Consider the following 21,756-nt stretch of genomic DNA (forward strand, 5'->3'; position numbering starts at 1 on the left):
GCTCAGGAACTCATGACACTGGTCAGAGACCTCTTAAAACCAAAACAGGTGTCGGTGCATCACTGCACGAGAGTCCTGGGAAATATGGTGGCGTCATACGAGGCCATTCCCTTCGGCAGGTTCCATGCGAGGACCTTTTCAATGGGATCTGTTGGACAAGTGGTCCGGATCGCATCTACAGATGCATCGGCTGATCACCCTATCCCCCAGGGCCAGGGTGTCTCTGCTGTGGTGGCTACAGAGTACTCACCTTCTCGAGGGCCGCAGGTTCGGCAGTCAGGACTGGGTCTTGGTGACCACGGATGCAAGCCTCCGAGGGTGGGGGGCAGTCACTCAGGGAAGACGTTTCCAAGGGCTGTGGTCAAGTCAGGAGACTTGCCTTCACATCAATATCCTGGAACTAAGGGCCATATACAACGCCCTAAGTCAAGCGGAGACCCTGCTTCGCAACCAATCGGTGCTGATTCAATCAGACAACATCACCGCAGGGGCTCATGTAAACCGCCAAGGCGGCACAAGGAGCAGGGTGGCGATGGCAGAAGCCACCAGAATTCTTCGATGGGCGGAGAATCACGTACGAGCACTGTCAGCAGTGTTCATTCCGGGAGTGGACAACTGGGAAGCAGACTTCCTCAGCAGGCACGACCTCCACCCGGGAGAGTGGGGACTTCATCAAGAAGTCTTCGCGCAGATTGTAGGTCGTGGGAACTGCCACAGGTGGACATGATGGCATCCCGCCTCAACAAAAAGCTACAGAGGTATTGCGCCAGGTCAAGAGACCCTCAGGCGATAGCTGTAGACGCACTGGTGACACCGTGGATGTTCCAGTCGGTTTTATGTGTTTCCTCCTCTTCCTCTCATACCCAAGGTGCTGAGAATCGTAAGAAAAAGAGGAGTGAGTACAATACTCATTGTTCCGGATTGGCCAAGAAGGACTTGGTATCCAGAGCTGCAAGAAATGCTCACAGAGGACCCATGGCCTCTGCCTCTAGGGCAGGATCTGTTGCAGCAGGGACCTTGTCTGTTCCAAGACTTACCGCGGCTGCGTTTGACGGCATGGCGGTTGTACGCCGGATCCTAGTAGAAAAAGGGATTCCGGATGAGGTTATTCCTACGCTACTAAAGGCTAGGAAGGACATGACGGCTAAACATTATCACCGTATACGGCAAAAATATGTTGCTTGGTGTGAGGCCAGGAATGCCCCTACAGAGGAATTCCAGCTGGGCCGTTTCCTTCACTTCCTACAGTCGGGAGTGACTTTGGGCCTAAAATTGGGGTCCATTAAGGTCCAGATTTCGGCCCTATCCATTTTCTTTCAACAAAAAAAAAAAAGAACTAGCTTCTCTACCTGAAGTTCAGACGTCGGTAAAGGGAGTGCTGCATATTCTGCCCCCGTTTGTGCCTCCAGTGGCACCTTGGGATCTTTACGTGGTGTTGAGTTTCCTGAAATCACACTGGTTTGAGCCGCTTAAAACCGTGGAGTTAAAATATCTCACGTGGAAGGTGGTCATGCTATTAGCCTTGGCTTCGGCTAGGCGTGTGTCAGAATTGGCGGCTTTGTCACATAAAAGCCCCTATTTGGTTTTCCATATGGACAGGGCAGAATTGCAGACTTGTCCGCAATTTCTGCCAAATGTGGTGTCATCTTTTCTTATGAACCAACCTATTGTGGTGCCTGTGGCTACTCGTGACTTGGAGGATTCCGAGTTACTGGATGTAGTCAGGGCTTTGAAGGTTTATGTAGCCAGAACGGCTAGAGTCAGGAAAACTGACTCGCTGTTTATCCTGTATGCATCCAACAAGCTGGGTGCTCCTGCTTCAAAGCAAACTATTGCTCGCTGGATCTGTAACACGATTCAGCAGGCTCATTCTGCGGCTGGATTGCCACTGTCAAAATCAGTAAAAGCCCATTCCATAAGGAAGGTGGGCTCTTCTTGGGCGGCTGCCCGAGGGGTCTCGGCGTTACAGCTTTGCCGAGCAGTTACTTGATCGGGTTCAAACACTTTTGCAAAATTCTACAAGTTTGATACCCTGGCTGAGGAGGACCTTGTGTTTGCTCATTCGGTGCTGCAGAGTCATCCGCACTCTCCCGCCCGTTTGGGAGCTTTGGTATAATCCCCATGGTCCTTACGGAGTCCCCAGCATCCACTAGGACATTAGAGAAAATAAGATTTTACTTACCGGTAAATCTATTTCTCGTAGTCCGTAGTGGATGCTGGGTGCCCGTCCCAAGTGCGGACTTTTTCTGCAATACTTGTATATAGTTGTTGCTTAAATAAGGGTTATGTTATGGTTACATCAGGTTTGGCTGATGTTCTGTTGTTGTTCATACTGTTAACTGGGTAAGTTTATCACGAGTTATACGGTGTGATTGGTGTGACTGGTATGAGTCTTACCCTGGATTCCAAATCCTTTCCTTGTACTGTCAGCTCTTCCGGGCACAGTTTCCTTAACTGAGGTCTGGAGGAGGGACATAGAGGGAGGAGCCAGTGCACACCAGTAGTCCTAATTCTTTCTTAAAGTGCCCTGTCTCCTGCGGAGCCCGTCTGTTCCCATGGTCCTTACGGAGTCCCCAGCATCCACTACGGACTACGAGAAATAGATTTACCGGTAAGTAAAATCTTATTTTTACTCCATATATTTTTCAAATAAAAGCATTTTATTACATTCTCTACAAACCTAGGAGTACTAAAGGTGCATATTACTAATACCTTACATTCTTAGCTGTGCTAGAGACAAATGAGGGATACATGACGTGTGTCTAACCAGTCTAAGGAGAAAATGTAAATAGCAGGCTGACAATCCGAAAGAATCTGTGACCAGAACAGGAGGTCTGTCATTTACATTGCAGATTCTTTCTATAACGAACCTTCTGATGTTGCTCTATTGTTCACCTAATACGCAGTTTGTGCTTCAATTCAAATTGCTTCAATATAGAGAACAGTTCAGAAATCCAGCAAGTAACAGATGGCGCTTGATCTAATTACTGCAACTTACCACACTTATCACTCAACTCTTTTCTGACCAAGTCCTTCACATCTTCCTCCTGCAAAAACAGCAAAGACCAATGGCAATATTACCAATGAAGAGCCTCCTCAGTCATAAAAATAAGCTTTCTATCGAGAGCACGTAACAAAGGTGGTTTCACAGCAGTTTGTAAGGAAGTTACTTAAAACCACTTAACTGGCGATTTTTCCCTTCAAAACCATTCATATAGTTGTTGTTGGTGTTTTATTTTTTTTATTTAATATAGTTTAAAAAGTATATTTTAAAATATTTCAGTGTTACATTATGTACATCTGCAAAACAGATCTCCTCGTCAAAAACTGGGGGACACAGTGCGGTTACATGTGATCTGACTATGCCAGTTAAGTGGTTAATACCCAGAATTGCTTGAACATTAAGCCTGTTTTAAATATTCTATGGAATCATAATAATCTTACTACCAAAAAAATAAATAAAACTATTGCATACTTTCACGCTACACATGACCTAGAGCCGAGCTCACACAGACAATTCGGGGTAGTATGCAACTCACTGGCATCTCCTCTTGTGGCTGAAGGGTCATACCGGATGATAACTGGGCATTTGGATGTAGGCAAAATTTAATAAGAATGGATTTGTGGGTACGGGGCGTACACGAAACTCCCGTACAGTATTTTTGCTGGCCACTTATTGACCTTGATTATTGCCTGGGCACCAATACATACATTAGCCATCATTCATGGAGTACAGGGTAACATCTGAACTGTGGTTATTTTAACCCATATTTTGCACGCATTTGTGCTTATACTCCCAACTATGTAGATTGTTGTATTTATCAATGTTATATTCATGCTTCTCTATTTCCCAATTCCAAGAGTAATTATTTTGTATACCATGAATTTTCATTAAGTGTTTTATAATTAAAATGATTGGTTTGTTTCTGACTGTGTTTATAGCACCACCTGCTTTCCTTTTTTAGTGCAGGTAGGTTGTCAGCTGTTAAACCCTTATAGAGTCCTCTGCGGGTACATGTTATAACTGCTTGGTGCCAGGGTTATCTGTGCTTGTTGTACACAAAGATACTCCTGTTTTTATATGCACCTAGTATAGGGCTGGTCCAAGCATGCACTTAATTATGATGGCTATGTAACCATTTCTATGGATGGGGAAGTGTGGTTGTATAGATGTGTACACCACCTTACACTAATGAATACCCACATCTAAATCCGGAGTCAGCTGAAGGCGTGGTACCAGATCAAAAATGTAAAAATTTTGGGTAAGCAACAAGGGCAGGATGGGGCAGGGACAAGGTGGTAGATTCCCGCCCTCAGGCCAGTCCCATTTTCATTTCTTTTGGCAGGCCACCAGCATCTGCAGGGTTTTACACAAGGTGGCCTGCGTGCCACCTGTAACCTGCCTATTGCATTAGTATGTCCGCAGTGAGGACCTCGCGGCCATCTACTTTATTCAAGCGCAGCCTTTGATGTGTGCTGCAGTGCCATCTCCACCTCTACTAATCTTCTACTGGACACACAATATGAATTACTCCTCCTGATTCCTCCATTTGCCAGGCCATTGTACACACCACACGACCGGGTACCGCAGGTGAACAGAAGTTAATGTGAGTGGCCGGCTTACTTTGAAGTGTGCTAGGAGAGTAGGGGCGGAGGGTGTACCCAAATTGCAATACAATGGGCTAGTAGATGAGGAAGTGCACAGATCCTACCTGTCTGACCCCCTACTCCCTAAGCCCTAATGTCTTCTTCCCCCAATATTTGACTTACCAACAGTCTGTCTGAGGCTCTCTAGCATTGCTTCCTCCTTGTGTCTGCCTCTATCATACATTGTATGTCTCTTTCCTATTTGTTTTTTATCCCTTGGTAACCTGGGCTCACCCGGTAGGTGAGCGTTTTACTGCTTAAGGATCCTCAGATATCGGCACTTCATATTTGAAATAGCCCGCCATGTCACATGCTGCCGTTCAACCCTCTATACATACCATGTCTCTGACACACTGTCCAAGATACACCCACAGACCACTCCACTCCCAATCTATGTATGTGGAGAACCCGACTGCTGGTTGCCACTTGCCAGTACTGTATGAGTAAGTGCGTGTCTTCATCTGTTTTTTTTTGTTATTGGTATGTTTATTCTCACATTGGCAGACATGCACTGGGCATGTAAGGTTGCGTGTGCACACGCATGCCGGAATTATGTTGTCATTAATATCAGCAGCTCATAAGTTTTTTTTTAGATTTATTTGGGGATTAAAATATACCCTACCACTGGGTGTAGTATGGTTTGCCCGTGGCCGGGAGCCGCCGGCATACCGAAAGCGTGGCGAGCACAAATGAGCCCCTTGCGGGCTCGCTGCGCTCGCCACGCTGCGGGCACTGTGGCGCGCTACGGCACGCTATTTATTTTCCCTCCAGGGGGGTCGTGGACCCCCACGAGGGGGAATATGTGTCGGTATGCCGGGTGTCGGACTTCCGGCGCCGGATACTGTGCACCAGGATCCCGACATTCGGCAACCAGAAGACCACCCCTTCCACTTGCAGACTAGAATAAATGATATATATTAAAAAAAACATACCCCACCAACATACAGAACAACAAAAGAACAGTATATTTAAAATAGAACTTATATGAAATGTTTTTAAACTTAGATTAAACTTTTTTAATTTAAAGTTTTTTTTCTTCTTGGTACTTTTAAAGTTACACAGATGCCAGTGTAGCTCACCAGCGCTGTGCTGCTACTTTCGCGGCAACTGCTGTTTTCAAATCTTTTGCAGCCTGCGGCATTTATACCAGTGATGATCTGTATGTAGAGACCCTTACCCTGTAATCAGCAAATAGTGGCATCATCAGACAGACATTGGCCGCTCCATCGGACATTACAGCAACCCTATGGTTGCTCAGAATGTCCAATGGTACATGGCTGCAGGTGCCAGTGGAACTGCGTCTTCTAAAGCAGTACCTGGCACTGACATGCACTCGGCACACCTGCCAACAAGAGCCACTGCGTCACCGCCCAAGATCTCCATGCAAATTAGATCTGCGTCCACTGGCAGATACCATCGGGATGCATGTGTATATTTAAATGCGTCCACTTCTCAAACAGCCCCCTGGGTTATTAATCATTATCTTTTTTCTTGTCTTTTTTTTTTTCTACAAAAGTTCAGTTGAACGACATTGCATTACAGAATAAATAATAAAGCATTTTTCCAGCTTCTGTTGTGACAACACCATATGATGATACCAAAACAAGGGAGTACCATCTTGATGCTTGATAAACTGAGTCCACCCATAGGGGTGTCATCAGCGGTAATCCCATTAAAATATAGAACAAAGGGAAACAAGACTTTTTGATGGTAAAAACACCAGCTTCCTCCAACCAAACAGCTTTCGCTCTTTGATATATCACTCTGCGCTGAAAACCTATAACCACCTTGTGCTCATGGGCCAGTGCTTTGTGCTTGCTTTCCTGGGGGGCTAGACTCTGGTGATATGATTACAGTTCTGGCCTCCAGCTACTTGTATTTACATGTTACATAATATTATTTTCAGATATTCAAGATTGCCTAAAAGAGATTGTAGTTTAACACAAACAATATAGAGCAGGCACTTGCTAGTACAGATGCCAGAGGATACATCACAAAGGAATCATTAGTGTATCAGCATAAATATGCCAATATACTTGGTTTCCCATGTGTTGTAGTACATTTATCACATTGCCAATGATTCGTATACGTAATTCTTGGCTCGGATATAAAGCCAAAATGTTATCATTTATCCACACTCTGTGACCGAATTTCATGCTGCGTCTTCGCTGTCCTCTAGGTTTCACGCAGTGATATTTCACAATAGGATTTGTCAGTAGGCAGCACAGCACACGCTTCTATAGGAAATTGCTCTACTTAAGTGTTGGTGTCATTTCTCTAGCATTTTGAGTTTTAGCTTAATATAGCGGAATCTCTTATTCCTTTATATGTTATTTTACACAACAGTTTAGGAGTCTTGTGGTAAACATCACGTTGAGTAGAACACCTTTTCCAGTGAGTATTTGCAATTCCATGCTTCTGGGAGCAATAAAAGTACCCATTGCAATGCTTGTATTTGTTGGCAGAGTATTGCGGTACTTGGTGCAGTGACGTTAGTCCACACACTAATGAGTTAATAGCAATTGGGTTTATTTGTAATACACACAGGTGACTTGAGTATGCAGCAAGTGTATACAATTGGTCTGTTATAGCATACAAGGTAACACAGGTATTGGATGTACTTATCAGTGTCCTGATGTGGCTGCGGTATGACTGCGGGGATGGCTCCGGTGATAAGGGACGGAGGACTGCACGCCCATACAGTCTGACTCCCGCTGTGAAAGAGAAGCTATGCACCGCCCGGCTCTGTATTAGCTCCGGAGGCGCGGTACATGTGGAGGAATGCTGCAAGTCTCTCTGAGCTCTCAGCTCTCATATGCGCTAAGATCCAGCGCTGTACTCACACTCTCTAAGATGGAGAAGCTCTCTATACTAACTCCACCTCCCAGGGACACTGGACACGAGGGGATGAACACTAGAGGATGCGCACATGTAATCCCATGCACAAGGAGACAAATTTCGCCTATGCAATTCAGTGCTTTCCGACCAAAAAACGGACTTTCAAAATTCGACTTTTTGAAATTCGAATTTTTGCAAATTCGACTTTTCTGCAATGATATAAGTGCTGCAATTCGACCAAAGCATATTCAATTCAAGTTTGGAAATTCGACAGCAGTGCTTTTAGACAGCAAATTCGTCATTTTCAATCCGCCACACTTTGGAGGGTGAAAACAAATAAAAAAAATTTAAACATGTTTTTTTTTGTGTTTTTTTTTTTTGGGAATAGCAGATCTATTTATATTAGAAGGGATTAGGTACTTTTTTTTTTTTTTGGAGGCACAAATATTATTTATATATTTTTTAAAATATTATTTTTTTTAATTTTTTTATTTATTGCTGGAACGGTAAAATCCTAAAAAAAAATGGCGTGGGGTCCCCCCTCCAAAGCATAACCAGCCTCGGGCTCTTCGAGCTGGTCCTGGTTCTAAAAATGCGGGGGGGAAATTGACAGGGGATCCCCCGTATTTTTAAAACCAGCACCGGGCTCTGCGCCTGGTGCTGGTGCCAAAAATACGGGGGACAAAAAGCGTAGGGGTCCCCCGTATTTTTAACACCAGCATCGGGCTCCACTAGCTGGACAGATAATGCCACAGCCGGGGGTCACTTTTATGCCGTGCCCTGCGGCCGTGGCATTAAATATCCAACTAGTCACCCCTGGCCGGGGTACCCTGGGGGAGTGGGGACCCCTTCAATCAAGGGGTCCCCCCCCCCCCAGCCACCCAAGGGCCAGGGGTGAAGCCCGAGGCTGTCCCCCCCCATCCAATGGGCTGCGGATGGGGGGGCTGATAGCCTTTTGTGATCATGAAAAGAATATTGTTTTTTCCAGCAGTACTACAAGTCCCAGCAAGCCTCCCCCGCAAGCTGGTACTTGGAGAACCACAAGTACCAGCATGCGGGAGAAAAGCGGGCCCGCTGGTACCTGTAGTACTACTGGAAAAAAAATACCCAAATAAAAACAGGACACACACACCGTCGACAGTAAAACTTTATTTCATACGTCGACACACACATACTTACCTATGTTCACACGCCGACATCGGTCCTCTTCTCCATGTAGAATCCACGGATACCTGAAAATAAAAGATCAATATACTCACCTCAACCAGGGTCCAGAGATAAATCCACGTACTTGTAGAAAATAACAAACCGGACACCCGCTCCATGCCGGACTGAAAGGGGTCCCATGCTGACACATGGGACCCCTATCCCCGAATGCAGAGAGACCTCTCAGTGACAGCTGTCACAGAAAGGTCCCTTCAGCCAATCAGGGAGCGCTACTTCCGTGGCGCTCACCTGATTGGCTGTTCGCTGTCTGTGCTGTGACAGCGCATCGCAAAGCCGCTCCATTACTTTCAATGGTGGGAACTTAGCGGCTAGCGGTGAGGTCACCCGCCGGTCAGCGGCTGACCGGCGGGTGACCCCACCGCTACCCGCAAAGTTCCCACCATTGAAAGTAATGGAGCGGCTTTGCGATGCGCTATCACAGCACAGACAGCGAACAGCCAATCAGGTGAGCGCCACGGAAGTAGCGCTTCCTGATTGGCTGAAGGGACTTCAGTGACAGGAGTCACGTGATGTCCCGGCATTCGGGGAAAGGGGTCTGATGTGAAAGCATTGGACCCCTTTCAGTCCGGTATGGAGCGGGTATTTGCGGTTTTTTTTTTTTACAAGTACGTGGATTATCTCTCTGGACGTGGATTTATCTCTGGACGCTGGAAGGTGAGTATAATTTTTTCACAGGTACCCTCGGATCGTCGGAGACCGTGGCAGTCGGCGTGTCAACATAGGTAAGTATGTGTGTGTCGGTAGTGTGTAATAAAGTTTTACTATCAAGGTGTCTGTGTCCTGTTTTTATTTGGGTATTTTTTTTCCAGTAGTACTACAGGTACCAGCGGGCCCGTTTTTCTCCCGCATGCTGGTACTTGTGGTTCTCCAAGTACCAGCTTGCGGGGGAGGCTTGCTGGGACTTGTAGTACTACTGTAAAAAACAATATCTTTTTATCACAAAAGGCTATCAGCCCCCCCATCCGCAGCCCATTGGATGGGGGGGGACAGCCTCAGGCTTCACCCCTGGCCCTTGGGTGGCTGGGGGGGGGGGACCCCTTGATTGAAGGGGTCCCCACTCCCCCAGGGTACCCCGGCCAGGGGTGACTAGTTGGATATTTAATGCCACGGCCGCAGGGCACGGCATAAAAGTGACCCCCGGCTGTGGCATTATCTGTCCAGCTAGTGGAGCCCGATGCTGGTGTTAAAAATACGGGGGACCCCTACTCTTTTTGTCCCCCGTATTTTTGGCACCAGCACCAGGCGTAGAGCCCGGTGCTGGTTTTAAAAATACGGGGGATCCATGCCCAATTTTTCCCTGCATTTTTAGAACCAGGACCAGCTCGAAGAGCCCGAGGCTGGTTATGCTTTGGAGGGGGGACCCCACGCCATTTTTTTCCGGGATTTTCCCGTTTTTTCCCGTTTTTTAAAATCGCGGCAAAATCCGCCAAATCGGCCGATTTTCGCCCGCGGTTCTGGCGAATCCGTTTTTCATTGAATATGGTGAATTCCGGCAGCCACCTGCCAGAATTCACCTGGCGAATTGAGTCGGGAAAAAAAACCGGCGAAAAATTGCCGCGATTCGCCGTGAATTGCATATACCCCAGGTACGGTGCGCACCATTTACTAACAGTATTATTTAAGTGTACATTACGCGCCAGCCGGGTAGCAGCACAGGTGGCCGGGGAGGAAATGGAGGGGAGGGGGTAGCACTGTGGTAGATTTGGGGGTATTCTTTGAATAAATGTAGGGATATAAAATGCAGGCTTACAGTGGAAACTGCTGACTTGCAAATATCAATGCTACTGTATATAATGCAGCAGATAAATTGTGCATGCTTTCTTTCACATTAAAGTTTTTACTGACTCTTTAAGACAGAGGGGCATATTTATCTCCTTAGGACTTCTGAGACTCTTTGCAGTTTGACAATCAGCTGCGCATGCACAGCTTGAAGACAGAGGGCGAAGAGACTGAAGCAGCAGGAGTAAAGAGAAGATGGAGGACAGCCCCATCCCCACCCCACACCAACCCCTCCAGTGTCTGCCCAGCCCCAAACTCCCTTCTTCCCCTCCCACCTCGCTGCTGCGGAGCTTGAACCTCTGCCATAGCCTGTGTCCCCCTACCCCACCCCCTGCTCAGACATGCAGCCCCACCGCCACAGGCACCGGTATCAGGCCCCCGCAGCTGTTGCCTCTCCCTTGCCCCAGCACACAGGAGGACTGCTCGGGAGCTGGGGGAAGCTGCTGGGGGTAAGACCCCTTTGCTGTATCGGGTGCTGTACGTCATCTCGGGATGGAGAACAGTTTCACTTTAAAATTCTGAAATAAATGCATTTTTTCCAAGTTTGATGAATTTCACAATTTCTACATCCCCATACGAGGAGTGTGGAAATGATGGTGGGCGGTCTGTAACAAGGAGATATGAGTCATATCTCCTTCATTACAGCCTTTGATGAATGAGGCTGTTACTTAAAAATGAGAAAAGGCCATGAAATAATTGTAAACAAATGACAGTGTAGTGATCATGAATACCCCCCTTAAACCCTTATACTTGGGAAATACACTGGAATGGAAGTACTTACTGCGAGCCCAGGATGCCCCTTCTCACCCTTAAGACCTTCAGGCCCATCTTCTCCCTGGAAAATAATTAGTAAAATATTTTCTGTAAACTTGACATGTATTTGCAGAATCCCTTCACCATTTATGAATTACCAAACTAAAATACTTTCTCTATTTTCATCACAGAAAAAATCCTGATCTAACGTGATCTGATATAGCACTGTTCAGAATCAGTCTTTATCTGACTGAAGCCCAATTCAGGCGTTACTTCTGGATGCTAACAATCTCACAGGTCATGCCTGTACGCATAATATAGAGATACCGGTGCCTTGATTATGAAAAACCTTACAGGTGGAAGTGTGGTACAAACAATAGGTCATCAGCTGTTTTAGGATAATGTCAAATGTTCTACTTAATGGGGGTCATTCCAAGTTGTTCGCTCGCTAGCTACGTTTTTAGTTAAATAACTAAGCGCATGTGCCCTGCGTGCCTTGCGCATGCGCAATTAGCAACAAATCGCAGCATAGCGAAAATCGGCAACGAGCGAACAACTCGGAATGACCCCCAATGGTTGATGCTGGTTGAATGAGGTAGCTCTAGATTACCTCCTTTTATACTTCTCAGCAGAGAGAAAATTGGCTGATAAAGGGGCCAATTCATCATCAGGGGCCAGGGCAGCAGTGTTACTTGCCACCCCCACTGCTGGCTTCTGTGCATGTGTAACCCGAGAAACCAGTGCCACCTGGCCATTTTAATGATAATGAATGGGCTGCAATGACTGATCAATAAACAACTGCACATTTAAAACCAGGTACAATGAATGTAAGAAGTATACATTTATATAATATGTCAGTTGTGGAGTGACTTTTGGGGTGCGGGTCCCCCTGAATGGCTTTGGCTGGGCTTCTCGAGGGTATCACTATTATATCTACCTTACCATTCTCCAACACTTGTATTGTTTGTTTTTATATATGTAACAATTTGAACACATTTATTTCTCTGACGTCCTAGTGGATGCTGGGAACTCCGTAAGGACCATGGGGAATAGCGGGCTCCGAAGGAGGCTGGGCACTCTAGAAAGATTTATGACTACCTGGTGTGCACTGGCTCCTCCCACTATGACCCTCCTCCAAGCCTCAGTTAGATCTTGTGCCCAGCCGAGGTTGGATGCACACTAGGGGCTCTCCTGAGCCTCTAGAAAGAAAGTATAGAATTAGGTTTTTTATTTTCAGTGAGACCTGCTGGCAACAGGCTCACTGCAGCGAGGGACTAAGGGGAGAAGAAGCGAACTCACCTGCTTGCAGCCGGATTGGGCTTCTTAGGCTACTGGACACCATTAGCTCCAGAGGGATCGATCGCAGGCCCAGTCCTTGGTGCTCGGTCCCGGAGCCGCGCCGCCGTCCCCCTTACAGAGCCAGAAGCAAGAAGAGGTCCGGAAAATCGGCGGCAGAAGACATCAGTCTTCACCAAGGTAGCGCACAGCACTGCAGCTGTGCGCCATTGCTCCTCATGCACACTTCACACTCCGGTCACTGAGGGTGCAGGGCGCTGGGGGGGGGGCGCGCCCTGAGCAGCAATAAAAACACCTTGGCTGGCAAAAATACCACAATATATAGCCCCAGAGGCTATATATGTGGTAAATACCCCTGCCAGAATCCAGGAAAAAGCGGGAGAATAGGCCGCGGAAAAGGGGCGGAGCTATCTCCCTCAGACACACTGGCGCCATTTTCTCTTCACAGTGCAACTGGAAGAAAGCTCCCCAGGCTCTCCCCTGTAGTTTTCAGGCTCAAAGGGTTAAAAAGAGAGGGGGGGCACTAAATTTAGGCGCAATATGGTATATACAAGCAGCTATGGGGGAAAATTCACTCAGTTATAGTGTTAATCCCCACATTATATAGCGCTCTGGTGTGTGCTGGCATACTCTCTCTCTGTCTCCCCAAAGGGCTTTGTGGATTCTGTCCTCAGTCAGAGCATTCCCTGTATGTGTGCGGTGTGTCGGTACAGCTGTGTCGACAGGTTTGAGGAGGAGGCTTATATAGTGACGGAGCAGATGCCGATAAATGTGATGTCGCCCCCTGTGGGGCCGACACCAGAGTGGATGGTTAGGTAAAAGGTATTAACCGACAGTGTCAACTCCTTACATAAAAGGGTGGATGACGTAACAGCTGTGGGACAGCCAGCTTCTCAGCCCGTGCCTGCCCAGGCGTCTCAAAGGCCATCAGGGGCTCAAAAACAGATGTCGACACGGAGTCTGACTCCAGTGTCGACTAGGTTGAGACATATACACAATCCACTAGGAACATCCGTGACTTGATCCCGGCAATAAAAAATGTGTTACACATTTATGACATTAACCTCTAAAAAATGGGTTTTTATGTTTGGGGAGAAAAAGCAGGCAGTGTTTTGTTCCCCCATCAGATGAATGAATGAAGTGTGTGAAAAGCGTGGGTTCCCCCTGATAAGAAACTGGTAATTTCTAAAAAGTTACTGATGGCGTACCTTTTCCCGCCAGGGGATAAGTTACGCTGGGAGATATCCCCTAGGGTGGATAAGGCGCTCACACGGTTGTCAAAATAGGTTTGGCACTGCCGTTTTAGGAACGGCCACTTTGAAGGTACCTGTTGATAAAAAGCAGGAGGCTATCCTGAAGTCTGTATTTACACACTCAGGTACTAGACTGAAACCTGCAGAGCGTGCTGCTGCAGCGTGGTCGGTGACCCTGTCAAACATACTAGTTTGCTAACATGAGAACATATTAAAGACGTCGTCTTATATATGAGGGATGCACAGAGGGATATTTTGCCGGCTGGCATCCAAAATGAATGTAATGTCCATTCTGTCAGGAGGGTATTAGAGACCTGTCATTGGACAGGTGATGCTGCCCTTAAAAGGCGCATAGAGATTCTGCCTTATAAGGGTGAGGAATTATTTGGGGATGGTCTCTGGGACCTCGTATCCGCAGCAACAGCTGGGAAGAAATATTTTACCTCAAGTTTCCTCACAGACTAAGAAAGCACTGTATTATCTGGTACAGTCCTTTCGGCTTCAGAAAAGCAAGCGGGTCAATGGCGCTTCCTTTCTGTACAGAGACAAGGGAAGAGGGAAAAAGCTGCACCAGTCAGCCTATTCCCAGAATCATAATTCTTCTCTCGCTTCCTCTGAGTCCACAGCATGACGCGGGGGCTCCACAGGTGTAGCCAGGTACGGTGGGGGGCCGTCTCAAAAATTTCAGCGATCAGTGGGCTCGCTCACAGGTGGATCCGTTTCATTCAAGTAGTATTTCAGGGGTACATGCTGGAATTCGATATGTCTTCCCCCCGCCGTTTCCTCAAATATGCCTTGCCGACAACTCCCTCAAGCAGGGAGGCTGTGCTAGAGGCAATTAATAAGCTGTATTCCCAGCAGGTAATACTTAAGGTGCCCCTACTCCAACAAGGACGGGGTTACTATTCCACACGGTTTTGGGGTACCGAAACCGCATGGTTCGGGGTGACCCTTTTTTATATTTAAAATCCTTGAACACATACAAAAAAAAAAAAAATTCAAGTTCAAGATGGAATCGCTCAGGGCGGTTATTGCAAGCCTGGACGAGGGGGATTACATGGTATCCCGGGACATCAAGGATGCTTACCTGCATGTCCCTATTTACTATCCTCGCCAGGAGTACCTCAGATTGTGGTACAGGATTACCATTACCAAGTCCAGACTCTGCCATTTGGACTGTACAGGGCACCGAGGGTGTTACCATGGTAATGGCCGGAATGAGGATACTCCTTCGAAAAGGGGAGTTTTTAATTATCCCGTAATTGGACAATCTCCTTATAAGGGCGAGGTCCAAGGAGCAGTTGCTAGTCGGGGTAGCACTATTTTGGAAAGTGCTACAACAGCACGGTTGGATTCTAAACAGTCCAGAGTCACAGCTGGTTCCTACGACACGTCTACTGTTCCTGGGGATGGTTCTGGACACAGACCAGAAATAAGTGCTTCTCCAGGAGGAGAAAGCCAAGGAGCTGTCATCTCTAGTCAGAGACCTCCTGAAGCCAAAACAGTTATCGGTGCATCATTGCACGCGAGTCCTGGGAAAAATGATAGCTTCCTACGAAGCAATCCCATTCGGCAGGTTCCATGCAAGAACTTTTCAGGGGGACCTGTTAGACAAGTGGTCCGGGTCGCATCTTCAGATGCATTAGATAACCCTGTCTCCAAGGACCAGGGTATCTCTACTGTAGTGGCTGCAGAGTGCCCATCTTTAAGAGGGCCGCAGGTTCGACATACAGGACTAGGTCCTAGTGACCATGGATGCCAGCCTGTGAGGCTGGGGGGCAGTCACACAGGGAAGAACCTTCCAGGGACTTTGGTCAAGTCAGGTGACTTCCCTACATAAATATTCTGGAACAGAGGGACATTTACAATGCCCTGAGTCAGGCAAGGCCTCTGCTTCAAAACCAGCCGGTCCTGATCCAATCAGGCAACATCACGGCAGTCGCCCATGTAAACCAACAGGGCGGCACAAGAAGCAGGATGGCGATGGCAGAAGCCACAAGGATTCTCCGATGGGCGGAAAATCATGTGTTAACACTGTCAGCAGTGTTCATTCCCGGAGTGGACAACTGGGAAGCAGATCTTCTCAGCAGACACGTCTTCCACCCGAGAGTGTGGGGACTTCATCCAGAAGTCTTCCAAAGGATTGTACACCATTGGGAAAGGCCACAGGTGGACATGAAGGCGTCCCGCCTCAACAAAAAGCTATAAAAGATATTGCGCCAGGTCAAGGGACCTTCAGGCGATAGCTGTGGACGCTCTGGTAACACCGTGGGTGTACCAGTCGGTTTATGTGTTCCCCCCTCTGCCTCTCATACCAAAGGTACTGAGAATAATAAGAAGGCGAGGAGTAAGAACGATACTCGTGGGTCCGGATTGGCCAAGAAGAGCCTGGTACCCAGAACTTCAAGAAACTATATATCAGAGAACCCATGGCCTCTGCCGCTCAGACAGGACCTGCTGCAGCAGGGGCCCTGTCTGTTCCAAGACTTACCGCGGCTACGTTTTGATGGCATGGCGGTTGAACGCCGGATCCTAAAGGAAAAGGGCATTCCGGAGGAAGTCATTCCTACGCTGATTCAAGCCAGGAAAAATGTTACTGCAAAACATTATCACCGCATATGGCGGAAATATGTTGCTTGGTGTGAGGCCAAAAAGGCCCCAACAGAGGAATTTCAACTAGGTCGATTTCTGCATTTCCTACAAGCAGGAGTGTCTATGGGCCTAAAATTAGGCTCCATTAAGATACAGATCTCGGCTCTGTCGATTTTCTTCCAGAAAAAGTTAGCTTCAGTACCTGAAGTTCAGACATTGTGAAAGGAGTGCTGCATATTCAGCCCCCAGTTGTGCCTCCAGTGGCACCTTGGGATCTCAACGTGGTGTTGAGTTTTCTTAAAATCACATTGGTTTGAACCACTAAAAACCGTGGATCTAAAATATCTCACGTTGAAAGTGGTCATGTTATTGGCCTTGGTTTCGGCCAGGCGTGTATCAGAATTGGCGGCTTTGTCATATAAAAGTCCTTATCTGATTTTCCATATGGATAGGGCAGAATTGAGGACTCGTCCCCAGTTTCTCCTTAAGGTGGTATCAGTTTTTCACTTGAACCAACCTATTGTGGGGCCTGCGGCTGCTAGGGACTTGGAGGATTCCAAGTTACTGGACGTAGTCAGGGCCTTGAAAAATTATGTTTCCAGGACGGCTAGAGTCAGGAAAATTGACTCGCTATTTATCCTGTATGCACCCAACAGGCTGGGTGCTCCTGCTTCTAAGCAGACTATCGCTCGCTGGATCTGTGACACGATTCAGCAGGAGCATTCTGCGGCTGGACTGCCGCATCCTAAATCAGTGAAAGCCCATTCCACAGGGAAGTGGGGCTCATCTTGGGCGGCTGCCCGAGGGGTCTCGGCTTTACAACTTTGCCGAGCTGTTACTTGGTCAGGGGCAAACACGTTTGCAAAATTCTACAAAATTGATACCCTGGCTGAGGAGGACCTTGAGTTCTCTCATTCGGTGCTGCAGAGTCATCCGCACTCTCCCGCCCGTTTGGGAGCTTTGGTATAATCCCCATGGTCCTTACGGAGTTCCCAGCATCCACTAGGACGTCAGAGAAAATAAGATTTTACTCACCGGTAAATCTATTTCTCGTAGTCCGTAGTGGATGCTGGGCGCCCATCCCAAGTGCGGATTGTCTGCAATACTTGTAAATAGTTATTGCTATCTAAATGGTTATTGTTGAGCCATCTGTTGAGAGGCTCAGTTGTTTTCATACTGTCAAACTGGATATAGTATCACGAGTTGTGCGGTGTGATTGGTGTGGCTGGTATGAGTCTTACCCGGGATTCAAAATCCTTCCTTATTATGTCAGCTCGTCCGGGCACAGTGTCCTAACTGAGGCTTGGAGGAGGGTCATAGTGGGAGGAGCCAGTGCACACCAGGTAGTCATAAATCTTTCTAGAGTGCCCAGCCTCCTTCGGAGCCCGCTATTCCCCATGGTCCTTACGGAGTTCCCAGCATCCACTACGGACTACGAGAAATAGATTTACCGGTGAGTAAAATCTTATTTTTTTCACCCCTATACCACTAATACGTGCAATATCTGCTCCTATCTATCCTATGTTTCCTCACATTTCACTTTCCTCTCTAGTGTGATGCCTTGGGGTGGTTCTTGCTGAAGTTTTATATTTGGGTGTCCCGCACCCTAGACTTGAACCCCGAGATTGTTAGGGACCTGCAGTATAGTGGGGTCCTGTGACGGGGGCTGCAGGCTTAAATGCATTGATCAATACATGAACTAAAACTCCACTGGTTATTATTGTTAGGCAAAAAGCCATATACAGGTTGAGTATCCCTTATCCAAAATGCTCGGGACCAGAGGTATTTTGGATATCGGATTTTTACGTATTTTGGAATAATTGCATACCATAATGAGATATCATGGTGATGGGACCTAAATCTAAGCACAGAATGCATTTATGTTTCATATACACCTTATACACACAGCCTGAAGGTAATTTTAGCCAATATTTTTTAAACCTTTGTACATTAAACAAAGTGTGTGTACATTCACACAATTCATTTATTTTTCATATATACCTTATACACACAGCCTGAAGGTCATTTAATACAATATTTGTAATAACTTGTGTATTAAACAAAGTTTGTGTACATTGAGTCATCAAAAAACAAAGGTTTCACTATCTCACTCTCACTCAAAAAAAGTCCGTATTTCGGAATATTCCGTATTTCGGAATATTTGGATATGGGATACTCAACCTGTATTACAAATTGTATTATTATTATTATTTAGTAATGTTTGTATAGCGCACCAGCACCCGTTCTCTCTCTGTGTGCAGCACTACAAGTCTCAGCTGGTAGCACCTTTATTACTAGCAGTTAGGGTGTGCAGCCTAGGGCCCCTTTCCCTATTTACTTACCACCCCACTGCCAGCTTCTGCGCATGTGTGATGCGAGGAACCAGCGCCACCTGGCCATTTTAGTGATTATGAATAGGCCGCAATGACTGATCAATAAATAATACAGCAGTTTATTTACTAAGATGTATTTTTAATTTCAAGCTTATAAGTTGTAACACATTTTTCACATGGCTTTTCAGTGGGATATTGGGACTGGATCTGAGCTGGATGCTAAGTGTCTGTAGTTATGGGCAGTCACAGATTTACTACCTTTATGTAAATGTGGAATTCCATTCAGCTAATTTTGGGGGTCTGTGCGCCTGCAAGCAGAAAGCCAGGCTGCCCATTGATTATACACTACCTGCTGCAAACATCATGATAAGTATTGGCACTTAAAGGGTGTAAGATATCAGTCATGCTAGTTACAAGAGATCCATTAGACATGGACTCCCCCTCCCCCCTTTCTACCCATGACTCAGAATCACTTAGAGCTTTTGACACATTCCTACAAAACATTATGCAGGCTGATAGAATATAGAACAGTACCCCCCTTTGGACATATACATTTTGTATCTGTTAGATATGTTTCCATATATCTTCAATTTTCGCCTAATGAAGTCATGATTAAGACAAGGTGAAAGTGCATGATTAACCTACACTAGGTGATACTACTGTTAAGAGCTCATACCCTCTAGTAGGGCGAGACAGGAGAACGTTGACATCTTACCATACGTAGAATCAAAACGGCATCTTATAAGGAGTGTTATGTACTGGGAGCACATAATTTTTTCTATATTATGAGAATTCTTTTATAAATACATATTTTAAAACAGCACATAACGAGTGGCCTGTGGATGTTTTTGGGTGCTCCTGGTATAAGGGTCTAATTTCAGGATTCAAAGAGAAAGTGGCTCCGGTATAAGTGGTTTCCATCTTCTAGTTTAATTACATAAAGAAGACGTTCAGGAGATAACTACATTATCGAATTAAGACTTCTTTTTATCTCTCTTGCTCACATAGAGAAACCCATTGAAGTGGGATTGTTCTTTTGCACAGCATATATCATATATGTTATATTTATACTGGCTTTGTAAAAATTGCTGTCGTTTATTTCTCTATAACACTAGTTACCAGATCGTAAAAATGACGGAAAAACATAACAATAATGTCAGCGCTGGTGGCTGTGCACGGCCGAATGGAGCAACCATTGTATTGCTCCATCGTGTGCCATCTCGTGCCCATGGCACGCAAAATACCTGAATTACCCCCACAGTGGTGAGGAGCAGCGTTAGCCTTTTATTATATATTATTGTGAGTGCCCTCTTGGGATTTTTGATTTGTAGGTGTTGGGTGTACATTTTATACAGGAGATGCTGATTTATTAAAAAAAAACTTATGAAGAGAGAGAGATTACACAAGTGGTGGTACTAACCGCCGCCTAGAAATATTTATTTTTTAAAATAAAACTTTTAAATACATCTTAACTTAATCTAACAAATGTAAATTTGAACCCACTCGCCCTCGTGATAATAATACAATTATTATGTTTGTTTATCCTGCTTTATTATAGAAGTAAATCTCACTCATCTATAGTTGTTCATATATGTAATAATTTCTCTACTGAAGGGAATATCTTGATGTAGCCATAGCATTGCTTTACTAATCTGTAATACGTATAACTGGGTTAGGTATGCGTCACCGCCACTGGGGATCCCGGCGGTCAGCATACCGACTGAGGGATACCGGCAGCGGAATGCCGGCGAGGCGAAGGTGCGAGTGCAACAAGCCCCTTGCGGGCTCAGTGGCGAGCTGCGCTTGCGACAGGTTCTATTCCCACTCTATGGGTATCGTGAACACTCACGAGTGGGAATAGTCCATGCTAGTCGGCATGCCGACTGTCGGGAGTTACAGGGGTGCGAGATTTAGCCGTTGGTAATGTGACCGGCGGTCTCCTGACCACCAGTCACATAACTACATCCCGTATAACCTACTCTTTGCTTCTTACAACCAGCATGAACTATTAGGAGTCAGCTTGCCAGAATATATTACAGTCATCATATTGCTTAAATGAACTGGGATATATTTTTTAAGCAGTGAGTTTATAAAGCCTCCAATTTTTGAAAGTTTTGCCCACAGAATTTAAAACGACAATAATATTACCTAATGGGAAACCACTGCCTATTTATATTGCCAATTTAAATGTCATAGGCAAAACCGCCAAAAATCAACTTTGAAAACCCACAACTTACAGTAGGAAATATACCATAGCCCTGCCACATATTTACTTACCATTAATCCCATTTGTCCTGGTGTCCCTGGCTCTGCTCGTGGACATGGCAGGGATTTTCCTCTTTTCCCTTTATCACCCTTAGAACAAAAAGTTGCATTTCAATCAATTTGAAATCATTAATTTAGTAATTCCCTGATTCAGGAGCAAAGCATAAAAAGCAAGTACCTTTGCTGCACTGCAGGGGTGGGGGCAGATGTAACATGTGCAGAGAAAAGATGCGAGAGGGCATGTCCAAACTGAAATTTAAATTGCGGTATAAAAATAAAGCTGTCCAGCGTTTGTGGCATACATGCAAAAGCAGTATTTACCTTGTATGCAAAAATGTAATGTATTTACACCCCTTGCAGTGTAACATGGTTTGCCTAGGCACAAATTTACTATACTTACATTTTGTGCTTTTGCTCCTAACTCAGAATTAGCCCAATAAAGAGAAAGTGCCACTACAAACAACAATAGTTAAACACATGTATGGGTTATACACAGGGCTATTTTTTGTCCGGAATGCTCCGCAACACCGTTCCTGAAGGTGTTCTTCAAAATGACATCACCTGGAACGGCGTTCCAGAACATCCTGGCCGCTGCCTCAGTAAAGTTTGGGAGGGGGGTGGGTGTAGGCATCAGTAACTATATTGCTAGTCCCTCGCAGCCCCCGCTGTGGACTGAGAGGGGCTGCGGAAGCGCTTCCATCTATAGCAGCGTCAAAAAACACACATTTGACCTCTAGCACCTGTCTCCTCGGCGGCAGGCATTTTAAGAGTTT

General features: G+C 46.1%; 1 protein-coding gene across 1 annotated transcript in view; it reads right to left on the minus strand.

The window, feature by feature from the left end:
- The window catches only part of LOC134934577 (collagen alpha-1(VII) chain-like), an 817,258-nt gene that overhangs the window by 105,008 nt on the left and 690,494 nt on the right, over window positions 1-21,756 (minus strand). Inside the window, exons 95-97 of the mRNA XM_063929986.1 lie at window positions 20,996-21,073; window positions 11,273-11,326; window positions 2,999-3,047 (exon numbers count right to left, since the gene is read on the minus strand). Coding sequence (XP_063786056.1) covers window positions 2,999-3,047; window positions 11,273-11,326; window positions 20,996-21,073 — 181 coding nt within the window. The remainder of the gene's footprint in view (window positions 1-2,998; window positions 3,048-11,272; window positions 11,327-20,995; window positions 21,074-21,756) is intronic.

The sequence above is a fragment of the Pseudophryne corroboree genome, chromosome 6, assembly GCF_028390025.1.
Source record: "Pseudophryne corroboree isolate aPseCor3 chromosome 6, aPseCor3.hap2, whole genome shotgun sequence".
Taxonomy (NCBI): domain Eukaryota; kingdom Metazoa; phylum Chordata; class Amphibia; order Anura; family Myobatrachidae; genus Pseudophryne; species Pseudophryne corroboree.